General features: G+C 38.9%; 1 protein-coding gene across 1 annotated transcript in view; it reads right to left on the reverse strand.

The window, feature by feature from the left end:
• Window positions 1-16,553: 16,553 nt before the first annotated feature.
• LOC130153806 (von Willebrand factor D and EGF domain-containing protein-like) overlaps window positions 16,554-27,713 on the reverse strand; it is a 185,903-nt gene continuing 174,743 nt past the window's right edge. The window contains exons 28-29 of the mRNA XM_056349152.1: window positions 26,685-26,782; window positions 16,554-16,610 (exon numbers count right to left, since the gene is read on the reverse strand). Coding sequence (XP_056205127.1) covers window positions 16,554-16,610; window positions 26,685-26,782 — 155 coding nt within the window. The remainder of the gene's footprint in view (window positions 16,611-26,684; window positions 26,783-27,713) is intronic.

Here is a 27,713-nt window from a genome sequence, read left to right on the forward strand (position 1 = left end):
TGGCGATGGTGGCTTATTGTGAGCTTCTCCATAGGTTCCACGCAAAGTGAAATCCTACCGAGAGCAGGCATGACGTAGCAGGCTGAGCATGAGGGTGTTTTCACTGTGCCTGTAACAAATGCAGCCCGGGAGGAGTTGGCATATACCTCCAGCAAACTGGATTTTAAATAGCACAAAGCTCGAGCCAGAGGAATTTTTGTGAGCATGTGGACAGTTGAAGATAATGCCTGGAAAATGAAGTTTTACGATTGTATTCTTCTTAAACTGAGTTTACAAACTCATGTTAGGATGACACTAATTTTGCCTTTACTAGAATTTTACATGTAATTGGCAAATGCCAAACCTTTTCCTTGTGAAAACAAGGCCTAACTGCTGAATTGCAATCCTGCAATTAACATTGCACTGGTCACTCTTAAAAGCATTAGAAATATGCATATAACTTTGTCAGGGTTGAGAGCTTTTAGTATAGTAACTGGGACAGCTAAGTTGAGTCAAAGAGAACAGAGGCAAAAAACCCCCACAAAACTAACAACCAACAAAGCAAAAAAACCCCAAACAACAAAACCCACCCCCCCACACACAAAAAGATGGTGCCACAAAGGTTTCCTCTTCTTCCTTACCAGTCATTTTCCTGCCATGTATTTAAATGCCTCTCAGCCTTTTATACCTAGGAGCAGAGGTTATAATAATGGCTTTAAATGTGTAATCTTGTGCAGTAAAACCTCTGCCATTAATGCAAGGTTAAGTACCTGATTTTTAAACCTATGAAGGTCAGGAAAGTAAGGAGGTAAAATTACCAATGCAATTTAGCTTGGAAGTTTAATGTATTAAACAGAGTTTACAACTGCGCAGTGTAGTGGAGGAGCATGTGTCCAAATAGCATGAAAAACATGTTTATAATGACTTAACTCGTTCTTTGACTGAGCAGAGAAATCAATACTGAGCTGAGGCAGAACCACGCAGCGTGGCATATGCAGTGCCTTGGGCCCAGGCGATCGTCAGTCCCATTCCCTCACCATTTGCCTTCCCAGGAGTGCGAGTTTAAGACTCCATTGCAAAATGGAATATATGGCTGGGCACTGGCTCCACTATCTAGGCAGAGAAGAAAAAAGCCTCTTTGATTGATTAATCAGTTTTTAGCTTCAGGCTCCTGCTTTCTGGTGGGATTTCTCATGCCATCGTGGGCAAATGTCTGAAATAACAACTGGAGAATGCTTGCACAATACGGACCAGTTATTTTTGGAAAGTGACAGTTTGTCTTATCCAGTGTTTTTACAGAATCTATAAAAAAAGCAAAAAGAAAATTGTTTTCTTTTTACTTTCTTTCTTGTTTCTTTGGACTTTTATGAAGTCCAGTTAAATTCCTCAGTCTCAGAATCTTCCCTGACAATTTAACCATATTGAATTTATTGGTTTTTTAACTTAATCTTGGTAAGCGGCATGATTCCTGCCTGATACTTTCTTTTGAGTTTTGTCTGTTATCAGCTGTGAAATATTCTGTCATAATTCTGTACAAAAGAAATTTTGCAAAAAAATTTTACTCAGATTGCAGCGAGTCCTGCTACAGCAGTAGTTAAAAACAGAGGACTAGGTGAAAATATCTCAAAGGATTCAGTTCAATGATTTTGGTCTGCTTTTAATTAAGCTTTCTTCTTACTCCCTTGAAGCTTATTTAGTCTTCTCTGAGGCTTGGCACATGCTGTGGAAATATTCACCAAAATTCCCATCAGCTCAGTGAAAACTGCAGCAAAGCCCAAATCACAGCCAACCTTCCAGGAACTCATGGCTCACCTGCGATGGGTGCCACTTGTTTGAAATGAGTCAAAATTCAGTGAAAATTTAGTTTCAGTCAGACCCTAAAAAAAAGCATGGGTAATGGTGTACTAATTTGATGTATATCAAGTGGATGTGAGCTTTTGAGGAAGCTCACCCAAGGGCTCAGTTTATCAGGGAGGGAAGCTGTAATTCTATAGAAATAATTTTGTGCCTCTTGGGTGACCTTAGGAACTGCTGCTTTTCCTTCTTTTTCCCTTCTTTCATCTACATCCTGATGCCACCAGAACCAGTTTATCCTTACCCATCTCCCTTTCCTTCCCTCATCCCCGTTTTTGTATGTCCACCTCCTTTATACTTATTACTGCAAATGATAGGAGATGGACTAAGGCAATGGGGAAGGACCTCTTCTTTCCTGGGTTCTTGCACACGCTATATTGATGCCAGAACTTTTGTTCACTGGTTACCTCATGGCAGCTCACATATTGGTAAACAATAATTTGGACAATCTCAAAAAAATTTTTCCAGGCTACAGATTTTAGTCGTTTTGCTGGAAGACTATCAAAACCAGCAGGGAAGAGAACTGTGGCCAGACTGGATTACTGTGTGCCAAGAATGACTCTTCACTCATAGCAAAACTCAAATTCAGATCCAAATCAAGATTCTGCTCCACAAGTGGTCTACAGGCAGAGGGATTCACAGGAGTTTCATTCATGAGGCATGATGCATCACTGAGACGTGGATGATTTAAACACAGTGATGGTGAAGAATGTGTAAGGAAGTAGAGAAATACAGGGAGGCAGATGTGTTCGTAGCTGGCTGGTTCACTGCTAATCCTTACGTGCGTGTGATGTTCTGGAAGCAGTGTTGCCATAGGGAATGGAGAGACATGCTCAGAGGACTGGTGGACCATAAGGGATTTATTCTGCCTTAATCGTTTTCATAAGGTTATTCTTTTTAAGAAAAGATTTTCAAAACAAGGAAAGCATTTTATACACCTTAATAATGAAGGTTCTTGAAGTACAGAACGTTATAGTGCCTTTGCCAAAGGTCTGTGGTAAACTTGTGGTGAATTTAGAATTAAAATTGATGTTTTCTCTCCCCTAGTCCTAAACTCCAGTCTCACAGACCTAACAGTCTTTCTAAGCGAGCCCTGTGGAAATGGGAGACTGGCAGGGTTTTCCGAGGTGGTAGGTACTGCTAACTCATTCCTACAATGTGTTCTGCTCTCTCCTACGGTAAACAAGACCTAGCCATGTATATTGGGAAATGGAAGAAATGGGTGCTAATCAGGGAAAAAAAAAAAAGCCAGAAAAATCTGGTAGGAGAACAATTTATATGTCAATAGACTGATGCTTTCTGCCCCTTGGTGCAAGCAAGATGCTGTTGGAAGATTACTACTGCATAAAAATCTCTTTATAGAAGGCCAAGTAGAAGAATGCATGACGCTTAAAAGTATTTCCCAAAAGGTAGCTTCTTCCAGCTGAACCTTGAGCCTGCTTGCTCAAAAATAAATAAGTATTCAGCTACATGGAATATTACGTAACTTTTTGCATAAAAAGGCTGAAAAGATGTTGGTAAAGGTAGTGGAGGCAGTGAGAAGGAAATTAATATAACAGCCCGATAGATATGCTAGTTTATGGAAAATACATTTACAGCCTTAAGGGGCTTGTTCAGAGTTGTTACTGCTTTCCCCAGAACAATTAGAGAATGTGTCATAACCCACATTTTTTTGAAAACACAGTAACTACAGTGTGTTTTCATAGTCTGTGTACCTTTTAAAAAAGCCCTAGATTTCATAATAAAATAAAAAGAACCTTAGCAAAGTTTAGTTACATTTGGTTTTTTTTATTTGAGGTCAGAACATTTGTATTAAAATCAGAGAGGCAGGGATAAATAGGCATGTGTCTTATAGCTGTGGTGTATATTAATAACGGAGATACTAGCAGATTTCATAATGCTTTTAATGCATTTTTGTCTGAATTGTTTGTCATAAGCCTCTACCTGTGTTTAATGTGTCTTCTGTATTTTAACTGCATAGTTTCAGAATTGAGTGATATATATTTACGTTCCATATGATAATGGACAGAGTTTCAGAAAAAGGGAGAAATTGAACAGTATGCATTTTATTGGAGCTTTGTGAAGTTGCAGACTTCAATTTGCTGCAAACCAGTGGAGCTAAACCAATGTTCACGAAGATTGGAAATTTTGAAGAAATAAACCTATAGCTTTTTTTCCTCCTACCTCTTTCTGTCTTAGAGGTTAAAACTCTATAATACTTTGCGCTAACAGCAGGCTTCATTATGTGGACTCTGCAGTATTTCGGACTATTACTGCATTATACTGGGGCTTTTTTTTGGTATTTATGCTAGATGCCAACTTCCAGGTGAAGAAGCTTTGAAGGAGTAAGGAATTTTATACCTCAGTGGTATCTTTTTTTCTGTTAGTAGGTTGTATTGGACAACAAACCACACTAAGCTACCATGAACTCAAGGTTTATTGCTAACTCTTTCCTTCAGCTCAGGTAGAAAACAAGTATGCTTTCTAACCAATTTACTAAGGTAAAAGATGTATTACCTCATAATCTTTGAAAATGCCACCTGAAGTAGAATTAAAAATGGCATAACTGTCTTTACTCATTTGAAACAAAATAAAATGATGTGAAGAAATAAACAATAATACTTTCTGGTAGTCTACCACCTGAAATATCAGCTATTTAAGCTACTCTGTAACATAAAATTCTTGCTTTTAAACTTTAAAGCAGTGGCTTGTTACAGATCAACTTTTCTTTTATTAATAAAAAAAGTGAAGTAGACTGTACAGCCTAGAGTAAATGATTAAGAAAGAAGAGGAAGTATTTTAATGTGAATATAATCAGTAAATTGAACATTATTCATTATTGTGACATGCATGTCATGTGAGATGAATGCTGAATGTTATTCTACCATGTTAACAGTGACAATAGTATTTACCTTCAATATAATCTTTACTTTTAAAATAATAAAGTTGTCCAACTACTAGAAAATAATCAGATTTTAAATAGCATAGGTCTAGAAATTAAATTCAATAGATTTTCTATCTAACTGTTTTCTTTCACATAGCATAATAGATGAATTTCAGTTAATGAAAATGATGTACTAATCTGGTAAAATGCCATCTCACTTGTATGGCTTTTCTTGCTTGTAAAATTGACTTTTTGAAGGGGAAAAACTTCTATCAAGTATCTCAACTAATTTGAAAACTGTCTTGTAATATAATGCGATAGAAAGTACTCAAGGCAGAAGAAGGTCTCTAAGGGATGTTAAAAGGTAACAAGCCCTGCTTATTTAGAGCCAACAGCTGCACTCAAACTTCAAAAGATTAGCAGATAATACTTTATTATTCTGTTTTGATTATCATAACTCTACATTTTATTTATATATTTTAAGTGAAGCCTGCAAGCACTGTGGTTTGTAATGTTCCTTGATTCTTTCTTATTTACTTCTTTATCTACATCTCACTCTCATCCCCTAGTATCTCCAGCAGAGGTTATTTCCGCAATCTTTTCTCATCTTGCAGGCAGAGTTAGTACCATTTTTTTTTTTTTTTTTTTTTTTTTTTAGCTATCAGAATTTAATCAGGGAAGGCGCCTGAGTGAAAAAGAGGAAATCTGCTCTGTGCTCAGAGGTTAGAAATGCCAGATTTATGGCAGGCTGTGTGCAGTCTGGCTCTGGCTTCTTCTGATGTCCATACAGTGCATCAGCTGAAGCTGGAATCCTATGGAAAAGTGTGGGTTTGTAATTACAGCCCAAACAGAATCAGAGAATCAATTGGGTTGGAAAAGACCTTTGAGATCATAAAGTTCACTTTTAACACAGGACTGCCTGTCCACCACTAAAGCGTGTCCCTAAGCACCTCAACCACACATCTTTTAAATACCTCCAGGAATGACAGGTCATTCAACCATGTCCCTGGACAACCTGTTCCAGTGCTTGACAACCCTTTCAGTGAAGAAATTTCTTCTGCTATCCAATCTAAACCTCCCCTGGTACAGCTTGAGGCAGATTCCTCTTTTATTGCTTGCTACTTGGGAGCAGAGATGGACCCCCTCCTTGCTACAGCCTCCTGTCAGGTAGTTGTAAAAGTGATAAGATATCTCCTGAGCCTCTTTTCTCCAGACTAAACACCCCCAGCTGCTCCTCACAGGACTTGTGCTCCAGCCCCTTCCCCAGCTTGCCCATCTCTGGACACGCTGAGGGTATAGTTAAGGTTTAAAGGACAAACATCAGTCTGGCATTGTCTGACACTGACAGCCTGACATAGAAACTTTTAAGAGATAAATGGTCTGGTTTCGGGAGAAAAACAAACCGTAAGCGTCGTCTCAGTAGGTGGTGTTACAGACTGTTGCACTTGCAATCCTGATTCTCCTGTTGACACTGCAGAAGCAGTTACATTGCTGGCAGCCCTGTGGTGTTGGTGCCTGTGGTGGGGAGGAAGGGCTTGTGGGACCTGGTGCCTGCAGGGCCCTTCCCTGACATTCAGAGCAGTTTTGCAGACATGGCTTTAGCCAGTCTGGATGACTGTGGGACTAGTAACTCTTGTCAGGTTATTCCTGCTATGAAGAATAGTCTGAGCGGTGCTCTCACATGATACTATGGGCCATTTCATGCCCCAACCCTTGGCAGGCACGGTTTGCTCTTCCAGTCCCTACAGCTGGGAGCTTGAGGGGTTCCAGCATTTTGGGAAGCTGGAGACAAACCTAAAGACATCTCTGCTCCCAGAGGCTCTGACCCCAGCAGCTGAGGGCCCACGGCCCTCAGAGTGCTCACACCAGAATGAGGTGCTCCTCTGTCTGCTCCCCCTAAGCACATCAGACGTTTCAGATTAGACCTCCTGTAGAGCTGCATTAGCACAAACCAGAGTTTCCATGGAAAATAATGTCCTACAGCCAAATTAAGTTGTGCTGCAATGACTTAATGAACTCGTGTTACTGAATGCTCTCTGCCTGTTCCCTCAGTATGCCTTTTGCTGTATGGAAACACCAACAAAACAGGCTGCTTTGTTCAAAATAGGCTTGACAGTTTTAAAAATGTCAGCGTTGGGTAGGCTAACCAAAAATTCCCAAGGCAGCTCGTCAACAGCTGGGTTTTGTGTGAACATTTCTGTCCATAGCATCCACTACCCATGAAAATGAGAGTACTCAGTCTCTTCATAAATATCCAATGAGCTATAATGTCATCAGTCTTCCTAAAAATAAAATATTAAACACTGTAAATGGTATTTGACCTCTATTATGGTGTCTGGAGGATTAAAAACGCTCCAATTTCAAGTGGTGTGCTGTCCCACGTGCTGCCAGCCTGTGCTGTGTGCAGCCTGAGCCGGTGGCAGGGATGCCTGGAAGGAGGGCAGCCTGAGTGAGAGCTGCCTCTTCTCCAGCATCTGCCACCAATGTGGTGAGCACAGCACTCTTCTGTGCTTTCTGTTGTGTTTTAAAAATTATGTTGGAAATATGGAAAATGTGCTACTGTGACATCTCCCGACGCTATCAACAATATGGTATCAAACTGCATTCGTGCAGCTTCGCTTTCAGTTTTTCAGAGATAATGTTTTTGCAAGGCTATTTTAAAAATCTATACTCACAGTTCCCTTCTGAGCCCTGATAACATATGCTTCAAAAGAAGGATGAATTTGCCATGGAGAACTGCCATATTTTTCTTTAACAGCCAATAAATAATGTTTTGTGTTGCTGAATGAGTGGAGCTGAACTGGTGCCTTCAGTTATTTGAGAACACAGGATTATTATGGACTAATGTGTCCTCATTCCTATTGGAATATCCATCATTCTTCCATTTTGAAATCAAAGATAAGGAGCAAGGAATATCATCTGGCTCTAGAGCTTTGATTTGCAATGGGATCTGCTTAAAGGAAGGAAGGGAGAAATCAGGAGCAGGTAGATGATAGAGAATTTTGTCTCTATATGTATGTAGCCTGGTTACTAACAAGGAGATGAATAATAGTCAACATGAATTTATTAAGAAAAAAATCATGTCAAACTGATCCTTTTCTGTGGAAAGTGTTATATGTCTTAATTTCATTGTCTTTTGCAACTGTGTCGGAACTTTTTTCATGGGCAAGCTGAGGAAACGTGGTCCAGGTGTATTTTCTGTGGGGAGAGGAGAGAGCAGACCCGAGGAGTTACTGATGGTTCACAGCATCTGCCTGGACACATTTTGCTAGTGAGGCTGTTTGGTGACAGACTGTTTTTGCTAGTGATTAGGGTGGTAGAACAGAGATCCTGCCTAAGAAATGCACAGGTAAGACACAGCTGCAGTGAGCTGCAAGTAAACTCTAAGGTAGGAAGGGTTAGGATTCAAAATGAGTTTAATAAATTGGAGCAGTTGTCTGGAAAAACAGGATGCTGTTCAACCATGGAAAATACAACATACCACACTCAGCAGGAATAATTAGCAGCCTGAATACCACATGGGTAGATGACATTTTTGTAAAAAAGCATATAGAGCATTTTATTGGATCACAGGCAAAATAAGAGTTGGTGGTGTCCTGCTACAGAGAAGTCAAAAAGCATTCAGGGATATATCAAGTATTGCGTTACTAGTGATGTTGCCTGGCACCAAAAAGCCTCTGCTAGCTCTTCCCCTGTACTCACAAAACAGGGAAAATGTACTCAGACAGGGAAAATGGACCTCACGGTAGGTTTTGACAGTTACAGAAGTACAGAGGAGAGCAGTGAGAATGATCAGCAATGTGAGAACACGAGGCAGGGGAGTAAAGAGTGGGAGGAACAGACTTTAAAGAAAAGAAGTTACTGTAGGACTTAAAATGACAAAGAAAGGCTGGTGAAAGCTGAAGGACTTTTCTGGTATAATGCCTCATTTGGTTATGAAATGGTTGGTAATCTCCAGTTTTAACTGTTAATCTCTTCTTCAGCTCAAACCCAGACTTTTACCTATTGTCTGCTGATATGAACAGTATAAAAGGGAGGAGGTAGGAATCGAGGTGTATTTAATGATAATAAAAATATTACAAAAATAGGAAAAGTCATTTTACGTATGTACCATGTAAGGCTTTACAATTTGAAATCTCATATTGGTTGGAAAATGTATTTATTTACTCTCATTTTGAAGACAGTTGTATAATCAATTTTTTTCTTGTTGTTTTCCTTATATATTTGGATCCAAGTCCTTTCCAAGTTTTGGTACTCTAGCTGGCATATTTTTTTCATTAGAAATTGTTTACACTATTAGAAAGATAAAATGTAAATATTTCCATTGTCTTGGTAGTAATTTTATAAAATAATAAAACATACAGTAATATTAAACTATTTTTTGAAAATCTAAAGGCCAAGCTTGATGTGATTCTGTCTCTTTGAGTTATACATTATTTTACCTATAAACTACTAATTAAAAAGTGCATTGTGCCCAATAAACGTCCAGTTGGATTTGTGTTCTCCAGTAGTTACTTCTATCAAAGACAAGTAAACAACCATTTTATAATTTTTAATGGAAGCTTATTATTTAATAATGGTTTAGCTTTTGTCTTCGATAACTCTTGCTGTAATTTTGTTAACATAAAGTAACCTCTGCTTAGTTTGCATGGCATATTCAATAATGACACTATGCTTTTCAGTAAAAATACACTGAGTGCTGGCTTCAAATCCCAGTGCCTACTGGACATCTTTCTAATTTGCAAATAATTTCAGGTTTCTTGTTTTGCTATTACGGACTGATAAATCCACAGCCTAGAACTCAGTTACTAGCACTTCTTTTCTCTAAACTTTGATTCTGTGACTTTATAAAAAATATATAATCTTTTGAAATGAAAGACATTCCCTCTTTTGTGATGGTTCACTTGCTTGTTAGTTCACTTAAGCTCTTGAGTTGCTGTACCGAATAGTTCCCGTTACCTCTGTGCTCATTCCCTAGGGAGCCCAAGGGGGAACTGCAGATGGTTTTTAGGTAGGTCAACTGATGCACATGGAATGTTTGCTTGACGTGATACACCTTGGCAACAGGATATATGGGCAAGAGCATCTGTAACTGAAACTCCAGTGTAGATAAGGTGGTGGTGAAAAGCACGTGGAGGGACTATAGAAAGCTGCAGGAAAATCAAAGCTGGAGATGCTTTTGGCCTGGCTTCAAGAGGGCAGGCAAAGCACACACTTCTCCGTACAGCTGTGGAGTCAGAGGGGATTCTGTTCTTCAGGCATCTTTTTCTGTGTATATGAGGCTTGTGAGACCATTTGATCTTGAGAAAATCTGAGCTCAAAATTAGCCAGAAAACTTTCTGAACTCCTGCCTAATTGTTTTGTTTTTGTTTTAAGTTTTTTCCCTATTTGTGTTAGTAATTTTGTTCAAACTCTGCTCAGAGAAGAGCTATTTCAGTAGTGTACTATGAATCTGTGAGCACACCTAACTTGCATAAAATTGACTGTATTGTAGGTGCCCTCTCCTAACCAGGGAAATGTAAAGCTACTGACTACAAATCCAAGCATGAAATGGTCCGGAGTGGAACTCTGTAACTCATGTGGCCTTTTCTCCTTCATCTAAATTTAGCCCTCAAGTGTACAGATGCATCTTGCTGTGCCCTTGCACCCAAGGACAGGACTTAGCCTACAGCATCTAGGCAAAACACTCTCCAGTGCTCTCAGGCAGTAACAGATTGCAGTACTGTACTTGTCAGTACGGTATTAAAATTGAAGATTATGATTTCTTTTCATGGACAGAGAACACCACACCAAGATTGGAAGCAGTTTGTGGCACAAAACTTTTCTCTTCAAGCACAGGGACAATTTCTCACATGTCTATGGAGTCTTTAATAGTTCTCAGATTGCTCATTAACTGGGAGGAGTGGATAAGTGCATTTAGGTTTGTACTATAGCTAAGGTATTAAAATGGGTTTAAAATAGCTTGAACTTTGCTTTCTAAAGTTTCAGTGGAACTGTGGACTACATGGTGGCAGCATGGCCTTGGAAACACTTGCCTTGGTTTGTGTTTGTCTGAGTTTTAGCATGCCCTTGTGCCCTGTGACCTTAAATGAGTCATGTAGTCTTGGAAAGAGTTAAGACTTTGAGTAGTATTACTTATTTGATATAACTGGCTCTTTGTTTTGTTTTTGTGTGGGTATTTTTGGGGTTTTTGTCTGTGTTTTTTTTTTTTTAATACAGCAAGACCAAACTTAAGTCAGTGACTTTAGAAAGGAAAGATGATAAGAGCGCTGGTCTGGACCTCAGAGAGTTGTATTCAGTTGTTGGCCCTAAGATTGTGTTGGAACAAGTTTGGTCTGGCTTGGTCGAACTAGTTGCTGGGAAAACCACAGCTTCCAGAAAGCTGTGTGAGCACAGCCACTGCTGCTTCTGCTTTCCTCTTGACCTCACTGGAAACTGCCTCTCCTCCCCGCCCATTTAGGGCTCCTCATCGCCACCTCCTTGGTCTCGTTGGCTCACGGTCATTGGCAGTGGAGAGATGTTTGGATCTGGCAGAAGCATCTTGTTAGACCTGTGGAAAGTCCCTTACCTTGTTGCATCTGACTTCTTCATTTCACAGGTGTCTCATTTGCCCAGTTCTTGTACAGAGATTGTAAGAAACTGTGTGTTCATATAATGCACAGCTCAGAACTCAGACTTTGAAAACTTGGGTTCAAGTTCCTGTTCAAATCCCATCACTTTCTGTTGTGATGACTGGCCTGTCACAGCTCCATTTTCCTTATTCCCATTTCCTTATTCCCATTCCTGGAACTACTCACAAAGCAGAAGGTGTGTTTGAGGTGGAAGAACAATTTAACATTCCCTTGAGGCCCTTTTCAGTACTAGTTTATTTCTGTGTTGAAACCTTGGTTTATAGAAGTGCAGTTCTTTTCCCCCTAACGAGTAACATTTCCAAAAGTACAGGCTTGAACAGTAAGTTTGTGTACTTCTTGCAAAACCATGTGTTTAGCATCTACAGATCAGTTATATCGTTAACTCATTAGGTTTGGGTTTGATTATCTCAGTTATTTAAAACCACAACAGGTACCATGATCACACAGATTTTATCAGCAATTCCACTGGTAGGTTCCCTCAGTTTAAAAGGTTAAAACATTGATCATGAATGGGCTGCATATATTCTGACCTTAAAGTGATTTTATAGAATACCAGGTTGGAAGGGACCGCAAGGATCATCTGGTCCAATGTTTCTTGGCAAAAGCACAGTCTAGACAACATGGCCCAGCACCCTGTCCATCTGAATCTTAACAATGTCCGGTGCTGGGGGATTCACCACTTCCCTGGGGAGATTATTCCAATGGCTGATTGTTCTCATTGTGAAAAATTTTCCTCTTGTGTCCAATTGTAAGCTCACAGGAATAATGTGTACCCATTACCCCCCATCTTTTCCATGTGAATTCTTGTAAAAGGGAGTTTTCATCTTTCTTGTAGCCACCCTTCAAATACTCTTCACGTATAAACGCTTTCCTGTTTAGACTGTAATCTACTTTATAGGTCTATAATAATTTCCTATTTTATGTAAGTATTCTTTATCTTTCTTTTTTTAATCCAGTCTCTAGTGTAAGAGCTACTAATTTAGATCCTATCCATCATCCTCCCCCAGCTCCTTTCTTCTGCTGCTGTAACCTTGCTCAGGTTCTTTTCTGAATTGTTTTCTTTTTTTAGACCTTACGACTCAAAAATTTACTCTTGCCTTTTGTTGCCTTGTGTCTGAGCCTGGCTTTCTCTTGTTTATTTTGGATTCATTTCTCTCCTCCTATTTATTTAAGGAAAGGGAAATCAATTGTTCTGGGATTACTTTGTAGTATCTATATATCCTTATGTCAGTATTAATCTCTGTGCTTTTGCCTTCTTCAGATACCGCCCTATTTGTTACATTGTTTTATTTTACCATAATTTCAATAACTGATGGTTTTCCATCTTGATCTTCCTAGCTTCCTGTTGCCTTCAAAACAGTCTGGTTTAGGTCATTTTTTATGCTTCGACTTGCATCTTTATTCTCAGATGTTTCCAAGTAGAAGTTGCAAAAATAGTTCTTGTTATGTATGAAGAAATTGAGATTAAAGCCAGGTTTGAATTTCATTTTGTGTGTGAATAGTGCTTTGGTCATGTTTGTCTCCTGCAGGAAATCTCTGCCACTTGCCTTAGTGAACCTGCAGCCTTCTTCAGTAATTTGGTCTTGTAAAGTGATGGTAGGTCGTAGCTGTTGAGGGGAAAATGATTGTTTGGTTTATAAGGGCATAAGCTTTTAAAAGCGGTCTAATGGCAGGAGAAAGATTTTGAAATGGACTCTGTATTAAAGGGCAAATGAATGTATTAGGTTGATAGTGGCTTGTGGTATTAAACAGATAGGTTGCTTCATTTTGCACCCATTGAAATTCTTTTTCAGTGCCCCAGACATAGTTAAAATGTGAAATAAACAGGCTTGATGATCACAGAGGCTTGGATCTTCTTGCTCTGAGACATCCATGTTAGTAACAAACTCTTTGACTATCAGAAGCTTGGCACAGAATATAGGGAAGGCATGCAGCTTTTGAATAGGATAATCTAGTTTTGCTACAACCTTATGATAAATCTGTTTTATACCTGACACGGACTCTGACAGCACTAATCAGTCATGGGTAATGCATGCCAAAAGCTGCTTTGGGGGAAAAAAACAAAAGGAAAAAGGGGGGAGGACTTAAGAGCAAACCAGGAGTATGTTTCTTTTTTCCTGTGGCTCTAAGCAAACTGATTAAAAGCCTCTGCATTCTCTCAGTAAACTTATCACAAGTTATTCCCATCTTCCTGTTACAGTACAAATGTCAGCAACTTACACATCTAGATCAAAATTAGTTCTAAACAGGGGGGAAAAAGTCTTAACCAGGTGTCAAATAGATTAGCTGGGAAATTGGCTGGTCCCATCAGGAGCACCATCGTGACAGAAGACTAAAATTTCAAAAGTAAAGTTAGTACAAAACTTTTTGACACAATTATGATTATTAGGATAAAAGTTCTTACAGGTTCAGACTGAGAATTTGTCTAGTTAGGGTTTTTCCTTGGAAGTACTTTCCACTTTTTGATCAGTTTTAATAGAGAGGCTTCTCTAAGCCTGGTTAGCAGCAGTCTGGGGAGGTGTTGAGTTATCTGTCAGATGGGGAGGTAATAACAGCATTCCAGTAATAACTGGTCTGGCACAGAAAAGAGAGAGGGACATCTCTGAAGAGGTCAACTAACATGTCTAATTTGGATCTGAGTTGCCTGTGACTCAGGCAGAGAAGAAAGGCACCTCTGGATGATTTGTGTCTTGGCTTAGAAGCACAGAAGCAGGACACATCCTCCTGGTTAAGGGAGGCAGGCATGGGCTGTGCTGCAGGAGCTGGATTTCACCTCTGCAGGACAAGCTCTGTCCACAGTGCAGGACTTGGACCTCATATAAATAAGGCGCACTGTGCATCCATGTGCTCCTCTTCCTATGGGGAACTGGCTAATGTCAAGTCTCCCTAATCTCAGCTGGCAGAAATAGGAAGCAATATAGAAGGGAGAGCGATGTCTGCCTGCGTCCTGTAAGGCAGAGACCTTCTGCCTTTCCAAACGTGCCTTGCAGGTGCCCGGGGATCAATCCAGAGCTCCTGTTCTCAAGCACAGTGAAAATCTGTTCTGAATAATGAACATTAATTTTGGATGTGACAGCTCCTAGCCAGAGCTCCTGAGTATAAATTAGTTTATTGAAGTATAAAAGGTAATCTTAGAGGTGCATATTGTTATGCATACCATGTATATTCTGGTACGTCCTGCTCCTTCTTCAACTGATATTATTGTTAAAAAATTAATTGAGCATAAAGATGTAGTATTAGGCCCACAGATCATGTCATGCTCTACAGCTTTTGTAGTTAAACAATTTAAAGTGAAAATAATTTTATGCATAATTCAATGTGTTTATTTATGTATATGGAGTATTGCAAAGTCTTTCATTTGACACGTGATACACGAGTTGGCAGACCCCTTCAATGTGTCATCAGCTTGAAATGAGCCCCCAAATATACTCATTTCCATCCATCATCTGCTGTTTTTCCAGTGACCCATGCAGAACAGGGTTTTCTGGCAGGAAGGCTGAGCATTAAATACACATCGAAACCAGATCATGCTTCTCCTCCCCTACGGGTGGTCTCCCTAAGACAGAATTAGTGACTTCTGCTGTTGAGCTGCTGCTGTACTTATCCTTACCTGGATAAACCAAGGAATGACATCTGCAGGCCTACGAAAGTGGTACATTTCTGGAGCAAATCTCTGCTCATTCTAAAAGAACGTTTTATAGATGTTGTTCAGATGTTGTTTCTACCTACCTTTCTGCAGGGAGTACATGCACTTCTTTCAGCTCACATTGAGCTTCCTAGCTTGAGAGGAAAAAAACAACCTTTTTAAATGAAAGGAAAACGGTATTTTTCCTCCTGAAATACTGAATGGCATGGCTATTTTCCAATAAAAAACATGTTATTTGCTTCACAGCATTTTCTAGGGGGTTTTCAGTGTGAGGATACACATACACATGCATACAATGTATGCTCAGTGAAGCATATAACCTGCCCCACCTTTCTGGGAAAAGTTAATAATGGTAGAGAGTAGGCACAAAAATTAACTCCTTCCTACTTATTGCAGTCTCCTGCTTTCTAGGTAGAAAAATATGTTACTGTAATCTTCTCTCTTGAAAACAACACAAACCCTATGAAAATTCAAAAAGAATAGAGCCAGGGACTTAATGTTTAGACATCCATATGAATGAATATTATAAGCCGTGGATGAATTAAATCTGCCAATGACTGCTATTAAAAAGGTTTGCATTAAGCAAAAAAACCCAAAGACACCCCCCCCCCCCTTCTGCCTAATGGTTCTGTTTGCTATTCCCATAACAAGAGATTGTGATTTGTTGTACCTTATTTATTTGGGGATTTAATAGGATTTTGGCATAAGTCTTCAGCAAACAAAGAATATTGGAGCTCATAATGACAATTAGAAGTTAGAACTAAGTATCTTATAACTTCAAGTAACTACTGAGCTAGTACAGTTTTTTTGGTAGAGTGCAATTATTAAGACTGACTCCTGCCTTAAGCTCCTTGTAGTAACTTTGGGCACAACGGTTAGAAGAAGTGACTTGTAAGACAAGGTTTACAAAAATAAGTCCCTGTATTTACAAGAAATTGTCTCAATGGGCTATTTGTCAATAAGTAGTAAAACACTTGAGAGATTCTAGAGAATAATTTTTCTCTTTTCTTACTTCTCTTTGATATCTTGTTTAAAATGCAAGCTGGGAGTATAGTCATCACCGTATCTAATGACTTTTTAGCAAAGTATATTGAACAATCAAGGGAAGAAAATCAGTTAAGAGCTGAAGTGGCTGGGAGAAAAAGAACTGTTGAATTCATCCTCCAGAAAATAAGTGTTACACCGACATGATCTGTGAACCTACAGTAACTGTAGGTTACGTGTACTTTGATATCCAGATACTGGAACCTGAGTGTTGCTATTTATTAGTAATTGCTTCTGCTTTATAACCACACATAAACCATCCTCAGTGATTCAAAATAATGTTCTAATTGTCTAAAAATAGATGGGGATGCACATTGTCTCAAACAGTCACTTCTAGAAATACAGGGAGAAGCTGTAAGGCATTGAAAGCTGTTACAGGTTTTCAAATCCAATCTTGGCAAGGGGTTTTGGTCATTAGCACTGCCTCTTGTAGACATTATGGAGGCAAGGTAATAGAAATCTTTTTTATTGATTGGGGCTGTACTTCAAGAAAGGCGTAATTGCCACCCTAAATTTAATCTTGTAGATACTCATCTGGTGCCAATGTTCTGTTTTCAGTATTAATGTCTTCCTGGAACCGTTAAAGCGAATGTTAAAAATTTAGCTTCATATTGACATTGCTAACTGTGGTCTAGATTAGTATGTATTGGTAAAATATAGCAAGTATTTTTGAAGTCTGGTCCTTCATCTAAGTGTTAGTAGGAAACTGGCAAGAAGCGGCAAGTGTAATTTGCTTTTATTATCTTTTGCATTTGGGATACTATTTATATTGGATCAGTCCATAACATGAAAGGGTAAACTTCAGAAATAAAGAATCATTTATTGGAAAACAGTGGATACGTTTAAAAGCATCTTGCTGTATTATTTAGACGTAGAGAAAAACACGCTATTAACAGCTGGGTGAAAGGGAGGAGGAATTTTTCTGTGAGATATAGTTCCGACAGTTTTTCCAAGCTTTCTTGAACACTTAATTTGCAGTATTTGAAGGTGTCACAGTCTGTATTTTTATTCTTATAAATTTACGGAAAGGTCAGATCAACTCTTACGTCTAGTTGCTGTTGCAGACCTGAAGGTTCAATCAAAAATTCCCTACTTGTATCATTGTTCCCTGAAGTGGCTTCTGGAAGAGTGAGGGAATGTCAGAACTTTTGTATTTCTCCATCAAGGTACTGAGATTTTGCTCTACATTTGCTCTGAATCTTCCAGTGAGACAAATGAGAGTGCGAATGCTCAGAGCGTGGTTTGGGGTTTACCTTGCCGAACATGAGTTGCCCAAGGTGACATTTTAAACCTCTCTTTTTCCAAATTAACTTATCATTGGTGTCGTCCTCCTCTTCCTCATACTCCTTTGCCCTGTCCCCTGGTTTCCTGCTACTGCTCCATCCCAGGTCAATCCTGTAATGAAACACACAGCTCAGTCTTTGGCCACTGGTAGGTGAGCCAATGGGAGATTTCTGTAAATCTGAATTTTCAAATTAAGATGCAGATTTCTGAAAGCACCTAGATTTTCCAATATTTCACTATTGTATGATTAGAAAGCTAGTTTTCTAAAATGCTTCCACAGATGGAAGTTGTATGGCTATATGGGCCCTTCTGTGTCCTTAGCAAGTCAAACCAATAACTCACCCAGGAGCAATGTATAGCCATTCCAGAGGGCAAAGGAGAACCCAGCTGCAAAGGCAACTAAAAACCAGCATTTCACCAGGTATTGCATTGATACCTCCACAAATAAATGCTGACAAGCTAGCAACTTCAAAAACTAAAGCATTTGGCTTTAGCAGTTACTCAGCGGAGAGACACTACAGGCTGGAGCTAGTGTTGGTTAAACCTTACTGAGGTTTTTCTCTTGGTAATCACTGAAATTTCTCAGTAGAAACAGGATCTTATTTATTCATTTTTCTCTACACTGTGAGTAAACCTGCCTGTTTAAAAAAAAAAAAAATGGGGAGAAATGAGGAAGTTTATCTGTGCCTTCAAATTTTAATGAAAGCAGAATAACATGGTGCTAAAATTTTTATAAAATGGTCTGTACCATTTTAAAATCTTGTTGTTGTCAGGAGCAGTCATTGTGGTAGTGTCACTACAGCCACGGATCATGAATTTGAGCCTTGCCATAGACAGGTTTGAAAATAAATGTAGGTTTATTGACGTAAGAGGGTTCTTTTTTACTGTTATTATTCTGTGTGATTATATGATGGTAAAAGGGAGAGAACTAGCAATTTCTTCACACTCTATCTTCCTGAATGAATAACATGCTCAGTGCCAGATTATCAATACTCAAATGATTGTCTTCATTGTCCTGCTGTTATCTTCATCCTATGGGGAGCTGCAAAAAAGAAATGAGGATTCAGCTGCTTAAGGGACTATAGAAGGAACAGCCTCATGCGTGTACATGTGAGAAATATTATGCGCAAATGTTCAAATGATTTATTGTCGTTACTGTATTTTCTTTGGAATTTTTATATAATTATGGCAAAATCACAATCCACTTCCCATACGTTCTTCCCCCCCTCCCCTCTCCCCCCCCAATTTTGACTTAGGCAACCAAAGTTTTTATTAACCAGGGAAGGAAGAACATGTTTTTGAAAGGGATTAAGCAGTGAAATGATGAATGGAACTGTTTCGAAAGCATGCACATAAAGTGATATCATCTGGCTATGGCTGATTTCTGCTCCATCGCTTCAACAGGAAAATAGCTATATTGCTGAAATGATTCGGCTTAGGCTCTATTATTTGCGGTGGTGCTTGACAGTTATGGAGTTGGAATTCAATTTCTTTCATCTAAAGCAGGTGTGCCTTAAAAAAATCACTCTGCCACTTCTGTATAACGCATGGAGATTGTTGGCTTCTTGCCTGAAAGCATTTCAGTGTACTTATCCCATTTTCATACAGCAGAAGTCGTCCATGAATATCATCTTGGTTTAAATACATGAGTGAATTTTCTTTATCCCAAAACAAGATAATAGATGATATGAAAAGCTTTATTTTATGCTAGCACATAGATTTAAGGACCCGTTTTGAAGGGCAGTTTTATAGAAATCTATATTACAAAGCACATAAAGGTGCTGATATTAATTTATTATTCAGGACAAGAAGAAAGGTGCTCCTTAATCTTGATGTATCTGTATTTGATATGACAGGTTAACCTTGATATTAGCATCATGTCCCCAAATTTCACTTCCCTCTGACTTTAAAATACCTTACCTTAGTTTCTGATAGTGATGTATCCAGGCAGCAGTTGTTTATTTGTGAATAGTACATGGCACGTTTATTTTATATGAAAAGACAGCATAGTTCTACAGGTGTCTGCTGGGATTTAGACAGGTTTAGTTACAGTAAGGATTTGAGTTTACATGGAAAAATTGTGTGTAATATCTGGAAGAGTGATGTATATTTATTGAGGTCAACAAGTTATGTGCATGTCTGTGTCATATTACATATTTTTGTATACCTATAATACACATTTATACTAAGATTTATATCTGGATTTTAGATGTGTATATTTTTTTAGGTGTAAATATATATATAGAATCATAGAATCGTTTAGGCTGGAAAAAAACTGAGATCATTGAGTCCCGCCGTAAACTATGTCTGCCAAGTCCACCACCAAACTGTATAGCTAAACACCACATCTACACGTCTTTTGAATGCCTGCAGGTGTCTCAACCACATCCCTGGGCAGCCTTCTCCAATGCTGGACAACCCTTCCAGTGAAGAAGTTCCTCCTGATACCCAATCTAAACCTCCCCTGGGGCAACTTGAGGCAGTTTCCTCTTGTCCTGTCACTTGTTACTTGGGAGAAGAGCCTGACCCCCACCTCACTACAACCTCCTGTCAGGGAGTTGTAGAGAGTGATAAGGTACCCCTGAGCCTCCTTTTCTCCAGGCTGAACACCCCCAGTTTGCTCAGCTGCTCCTCATAAGACTTGTCCTCCAGCCCCTTCCCCAGCTTTGTTGCCCTTCTCTGGATGAGGACATATATATGCATGCTTATATAAACATTAGAATAGATTATAAAACTTAAAATGCTGCAAAAACCCTTTTCTGGTTGTTTTTTTTTTTTTTTGGGGGGTAGAAATGTGGGAAGAAAATTGGAGCATATACTTAGCGCCAAACTTTAGCAGAAACCTCTAAGTATTCATGTCAGGCAGACCTGTCTGCAGTCACCCCAAAACTCCATTCTGAAGGCCTGTGTCAACTATCAAAACCTAGCAGGGAGGAATTTCGGTAGAGTGGTTTGTCCTGTGTTCATGAAACTAATGAGAGCCAAAGAAAAACGTTGTGATTTCCAAATCAGTAATGCTCTTCTTTCCCATTTACACTTGAAAAGAAGGTATATGATGCATCTTTTTATGACAGGGAAACAGCAGAAGTCCAGAATGAATGCTTCCATGCATGTTCTTTCTTGATAAGCACCTCTGAGGCTAAAAGTGTGGTCAAGTATTCATAGTGTGCACTACCAGAGGTCTTGAATCCTTTAAAGACCAGTGGTAGGCTTTGGTCATCGGTAAGATGGAACACGCATGGAGACCTCCGGGTTAGCAGGGACCTGAGCTGGTGAGTTCACCTGGTAGGGCACATCTCTGTGTGGATTTATCCGGGCATGCCTGGAAGCCCAAGCTTCTGGGTGGTTCCAGGTCTAGACTGACTACAGTGCATCAGGATGCCTCTGACTACAGCTGATGCATGAACAAGTACATGTGTTGAAGGCATTCAGTGATATGATGAAGTCACAGACACTTTTCTTGCTTAAATAGCATGAATTACTCTTACGTTCCTAAAATGTAAAACAAGCAAGCAAATAATGCGGCTGGCATACCTGTGTATCTCAATATTTGACTTTCCCTTTTTTATCTCATATTACTTCCCTTTATTTGTCAAATAATTTATGAATAGGCATGTCATATTTTCCTAAAACTCCACAGATGACTAGCTTGTATATTCAAAGATGCTGAATACAGCTTGTATAGCTTGAGCACCATGATTTGTGGTTTAATGCCCCTTAATGTATAAGCGAACAAAGTAATAGTGATGTTAAGGTCATCTAACTGCAGCAAAGGGTTGCCTAAGACGATAAATTGTTTATTAAAAACATCTTGTATTTTCAGGCTGAACTGAAATCAATAGTATGTTTAATCTTTGGAAGGTAGTCACTGGGCTCATTCACAGGGAATGAATGGCCTGTTGCTGTTCAATTTACTGGTAAATTCCACTGTTAAAAATATCTATCATAAGGTTTGCCTTTCCTTAATCATTATTTTCTGTAACAGGCTACTCTTCTCAGTATCTTTATGCCTTAGAATAAATATTCAACAGGCAGGCAAGTTTAGTGCATTAATATTTAAACTGGTTTTAGGAAAACACACCATCATGATAGCTTGTAGTATAATATTACTTACCATTTGTATCTAACTAGATAACACTCTTTAGCTTAAATTAATTCTGTTGGCTTAATTAATGCTATTATTTTAATCCATTTAGAAAGGAAAAAAAAACCAAACCCCAAGGAAAGCATGATGGTATCTGATAGGACAACAGATACAACATGAAATTCAACTTTCTGGAAAACTCCATGTTGTACAAATGATGTAGTGATTGTCATTGTTCAGGACTCACGCCAAGCTGTGGTTCCACTGGAAAAGAGGTCTGTTCAGTCTGTTTTGTTTGGGTCGCCCCTTCCAGCCCTGAACAAATGTGCTCTAATGGCTGTTTTGAATGTAAAAGTCAGCAGGAGCATTTGTCTTCATGTCTGCCACGAAACTTGCTAAATTATCTGAATCTCTCAAAGAGTCAATACAAATTAAAAATAAGCAAAAGGTTTCTAAGAGAGTGATTGCTATCCTAGCAAGTTCATTAGCCTTCTGAGGAATGCTGTTGGCAGGCTTTGTTTAGCAGAAGTCCAAAACAAAGTAAACAAAAAATGTCAGAAAATGAATTGCAAATCACTTGGCAATATAAATGTAAGAACTAGGATGGAGATGATGAATAATTTGGGAAAATGTATATTGTTTCTTCAGGAATCTTAACTGCACGAAGGGGAACTATACTGAAGATTGCAGCAGAGGAAGGGGAGTATCTTGATTAAGTGAATATGGGCCATCCAGCTTTTCTAAATGCACTGGCAAAAGCAGGCTCCAGACACTGTGGAAAAAAACAAAGGACTTCTGCAGTGAGGCCTTTCTTCCCCAGCTCCCTGTTATCTGTCTCCTTAATGTTTTCAGGTTATACTCTGAAAAAAAATTGCTGCTAAAATGAATTTTTCACTCTAATTTTGTGAGACTAAGTTGAAGACCAGAAATTAAGTTTAAAGGAGGAAATCAGACTCCTAAACTGGATAAGTGACGATCACCTTGCGTCTCCTTCCCTAGGGAAGGGGGGCTGGTGCAATTCAGCTGCATGTGCAGTCCCTCGGAGTGTCCCTTGTCAGCTGCTGCTGAGGGAAGGGGCTGCTCCGCTCCAGCTTAATTCAGGGGTTTTGACAAATTTTACATGCCACTGCTACCGTGTTGTTTCCAGTTATTTGAAGATTCATAATGCAAACAGAGCGAAGCATGGGTTTTAACTCCTGTAGCAAAACGGAGTGGTAAATCTAACAGGAGGGAGAGAAGGTTGCAGTTGACAGAGGCAAGGCTAATGTGCTCAATGCCTTTTCTTCAGTCTTCATGGAAAGGAAAGGTTAAATGTGACAAAAGGTTTAACCTGATCAGAATTAACAAGGGAATAGGAATGCAAGGGAGGGTAGGGAAGGAACTGAGTATTTAGATTCAGAAAAGTCAGATTTAAGGCCTGTTTACAAGGTTAAATGACTAGGCAATAAACTGGGATTTGAATTTATGGTATGCTATCTACTGTGCATTAACTCCCCATACAGAAAGTCTTAGTATATAAGAGGGTCTTTACATGAAGCAGCTTTTCCAGGTCAACCAGCCTCATAGTTTACGCCAGCATATTTAAAGATGTGGTTTCTAAACCAGCAGTGATTTGCTTTGGGAACTCCGAAAGGGTATGAATAATCCCAATAAACATAGTACATATCTTTAAACAAGGAAAAAAAAAAAAAAAAAGGAAAAGCAAGGGAATCGCAGCCAAAGATTCAGATTAAATTGGTATCAGGAAAGTTACTAACACTACTAAACAATCGATTTGTAAGCCCTTCAAGCTTAGTAAGGGAAGCAGCCACTCTATCCAGCAAGAGCAAATACGTTTTTCACTTTAAGGAGACTTCTGATATGACCCAGACAGTCGTGCCATTAGGTATGATTCAGATGAAATAAATAAGGAGCAAGGCCTGTTTGAGAAAGTCTTCTCAAGGAATAATTTTATCAATAGTCTGTACACCCTGATTTTTCTACTATTCGCTACTTTCATTAATGTCTTAGACAACGGCACATCACATTTTTGAACAATGTCACACTTGGAGGCAGTGCAAGCACTCTTCAAATTAAAAATCTTCTTGATAAATGTGTGAAACAGCTTGAAATCCTTAAGACAAAATTAAGTGAAGACTATAAAGTTGGTGCTTACAGTGGAAAAGTCAGCTGCATGTAAGCCAAATGGGAAAGAAGGGATAAGGTATTAGCACTGTGGAAAAGACTGAGCAGGTCAGAGTGCTGCCGCAGAAAAATATAAATCTCTTGCTGTAAACATATTAATCGGAGAGTAGGGAGCCACAGAGGGGGCAGCTGCTGGGCTCTAGCCTGCACTGGGGCTTAGCTGCAGTGCATCAGGAAGGGGTGGAGAGACTGGAGAGAGTTTAGACAAGAGTGACAGAGAAAGGGGTTTGAAACTTCATTGGTTTAGTTTAGGAAAATTGGAGAAAATCAGGCAGCAGAGACTCTATAATTGTCTGCAGACATGTAAATGTCATTACTGAAAGGACTGTGATAACTTTTCTCTGTCCCCACCAAGGTTACCCCAAGAAGTATCAGTTTTACTTTCAACACGTTGGGTTGATGTTCAGTGTTAGGAAAAACAAAATGGTGCTCTAATAATGTACTTAAATACTTGAACAATCACTTAGGTAAATTGTGACATTTCCACGACTGACAGGTTTGGAGAAGTTGCTGATTAAAGCCTGCTCAGATTGTTCACTTATACCTGATCCAGTCTGATAAATTAACTGTTGGGAGGCTATCATCCCAACTTTTTTACAGTAATATGGGCATGAATTCCTATGTTTACAATTCACTATAATTCATGCTAGTAAATGAGCTGTGTGTTGTAATATCTCTCATAATTTTGATTTTTCAGAGGGGTAGCTCATTTGTTTTCATATAATATAAGCCATGTAATTTAAACTAGGCACTATTAAATCCATCATTTTTATTACTAACTTTGATTCTAGCTTTCAGCAAGGCTCACAGATTGTGGGAAACCCGTTAATACTCTTTTATTCAGAACGTTTCCTTCTTCACATCAAAGCAATGCACGTTCATATCAGTCAGTATTTCTGCAGAACAAGCCATGAAACTGAAGAGTGCTTCAAATGGTCTTAAAAAATGTGTGATGAATCACTGCTAGAGAGAGCCATGTGTTTGCATGTATCCTTGATGGCTTGGTATTTTGGACATATATAATATGCAAAGCGTGTTTCTACTTTCTTTTTCTTTCAGGGCTGATTTACTGTGTAATAGTTTATTCATGCAAAAAAAAGAAGCCTGGTTTTTTTGATTTAATATTTTCTGATAAGTGCAACAAAATTCCACTTCATTTGTGAAATGACAAATACCATACTTCACACTTTCACAACTAGAACCATGCTCTAAAGCAATCCTGGTAATCTTGGTCTGCTGTATCAAAAAGAGCAATTCTTGACCTACCAGGGGAAAGTCTGCTGGATATAAACACCTGCAGACAATAACTCCAGTTTATCTTGGCATATTCCTGCTTCCAATTGGACTTTTGTTAATTGAGAAAATGTGCACTGTACTTTCCTAGGCTACAGCCAACCTGTTTAGTAGATTTTTTTTTTTTATATATAGAAAATTACAACACTTTCTCATCTTATCTGCATAAGCTGCATTTCAGTATTGATGTAGGAGCTGTAATTTAGTATGAGAATGTACTTGTCAGGAAAATCCATACAGAACTTTAATTCTGATATTAAAATATAATTATCATTAAGAGAATAAGTGACTATCTGAGTAGATTTTAATGCTTTCTTTTAATGCATTATGCAATTGAAATGAAAATATGTTGGGTTTTGCCCATAGCCTTACAGCATAGGCAAATGACAGGGCAACCTGCCTTTTTGAAAGCTGGAGATTGTCCCAGTCAGGACATCCGAGTGGAATACTATTTGAGTTATCGGAAATGACCATGGCTTTAAAATGTGGCCCTTACAATTGCAAACATTTAAAATGTTTTGGGTGTTTGTGACTCTGGAAGGGAGAAGATTTGCTAAAGAAACAGAGGGTGCAGGGTATGAAGTAAAGCAAGAGTCAAAATAGAAGGGGAAATTCAAGTTGATATATACAGTGTTTAGGTACATCAGGCAAGATGGAAAAAAATTTTTTCTCTTTGTGATGGTGCAGGGGACAAACTGGACTCAAAGACATACACTGATGTGATGGCCAGGTCCAGACCCTCTATCAGACCTTGCAAACCATTCTCATAGCTGGACATGGCTTATTGGGTTTTTTGGGATGGTGGCGAGAGTAGTATTTGACCAACTTAATACTTCTCAAACTCATACCAAAAAAGATTTGCTGGGCTTCACTTTGCTTTTGTCAATGCCAGGAAGAAAGAAACAATTGTTTCTTAACAAGGCAATGGAAACAACTACCATAGCAAGAAGGTACAGAGCAGAACAGGTGTCACCTGTTTAGGCTGCCACCCCCCTTGGGAAGGCATGGAGATTTAGTTCCATCAGTGCTACCTAAGCACCTGCAGGAGCACCTGTTTGGTGATGGGGTAGCAAGTGCTAACAGGTGCAATAAGAGTTCGTCTTGGAAAAAAGCCTCTTATAAAGTTACTTGGAGGAGCATGGTGACCCCTCTCAGACCAGGAGAATTATTTTGGTGTTTTGCCACTTTTGGATATGTTTGTGGTGGCGTTTGATGTAGAGCTTGAGGTCAAGCTCAGCAAGATAAAGAAGGTGTCTGTGGACATCAGAAACTGGACTGGAGAAGGAATGAACAAGAGCAGTCAGTACTGGCATACCTCCTGGGTACGAGGCCTAAGGTTTCACATTGTGAACAAGTGGCAAAGTTGAGAAGGTAAGGGGGTGAGAAGCAAGGGAAGGGGTGTTTCGTGGAGAGGAGCAGGTTGCCCTTGCAACCCAGACAAGCTTCTAGGCTTGGGCTGGACTACAACCAGCTATTTTTATCCAGAGTTTTTTGTGCAGGTGGTTAGTGGATTTGGGCAGGAGCACTGTATTGAGGATGACCTTAACTACCAGAATAGACACAGCTTTTGTGGGTTTTATGTTGAAGTATTGAATCGTTCCTTAAGGGAAAGTTGTGCACAGAACTTGCATACGGGGTTATTTTGGCAGATGACCAGTCATTAAACTTCCTTTAAAATATTTTATAACCTTATTTAAATCTTTCATAAGGTTAACAAGACTTTAATCCATTTTTCTGTAAACCATTTTAGTTACATTTGATTATTTTTGTCCTTACCGTAACAGTGCTTTTGGACCTTACCTTCTTTTCACATGCCGAACCAGTATAGCCGCTTCTGCAAGCACAGACATTTGGTCTTATGCACCTGCTTCCAAATAGACATTTTTGCTCACAAAGTGCTACAAATGAAAGATAAAGTTGTTTAGAAAATATACTTATTCTAAGTCTTGTAATTAGAACGGTTATATTTAGATGCTTTTGAAAATGTTGTGAGAAAATATATTAAGGTTCTGCAGTTTCATATGATGGAGAAAAGGAAAATAAATAAAAAAAGTATTGAGGCATTACAGATGGTTTGCCATAGGCTTTTTCATGCATATGCGTCTGTTAGGTTTACAGTTTCCTTTATTTTTTCCCTTTTTCCCCCAATGATGGGGAAAAAGAAGACTGTGCCAAAGGAATTGCCGTGGCTCAGTTGGAAATGGATCAGTGCAAGGCCTAATTTTGAAAGCCAGGATACAGTTCTGGGCATTGATAGTGGGGTCAGATTTTGCCAAATTGATTTTCTTTTGTTCCAATAGAAAGAAACCCCCTACCTGTTAAAAGTTCCATTCTTGACTTGAGGAGATACATTAAATAAGTACTCTTAAAGGTGATGTTATCACAATAAACAAAAGGGAGAATTTGGTGACCTGCACACTTTACAGCTCTGGAAACCCGGGCACAAGAACATGTAATTTCATGGTCCCACAGAATCAGTAATGAGCTGCTTATCCCAAGTAAAAAGGAATCAGAAAATCTTTTTTATCTTATCTAGAGTACCAGACAGTACTTATACAGGCCCATCTGTTTGAAGACATTCTGTTAATAAAAGAATCGGTGTTCGTTTTTGGGATTTTTTTGAGAAGAAATATCATCAATTGAATTAGCAAAATTTCAGCCACTTCTTCATCCTCATTAGCAGTTTATATTGTTTTGATGTTGTTTTGGCATAGAGGAAAGAGAACAACCAACTCATAGGGCACCAATTCAAGAAGAACACACATGTCATAGTATTTTAATTAGATCTCATGAATTAAACCTTCTATAAATATTGCCAGAATATTGTAT

This window comes from Falco biarmicus, chromosome 8, assembly GCF_023638135.1.
Source record: "Falco biarmicus isolate bFalBia1 chromosome 8, bFalBia1.pri, whole genome shotgun sequence".
NCBI classification, from domain to species: Eukaryota; Metazoa; Chordata; class Aves; order Falconiformes; family Falconidae; genus Falco; species Falco biarmicus.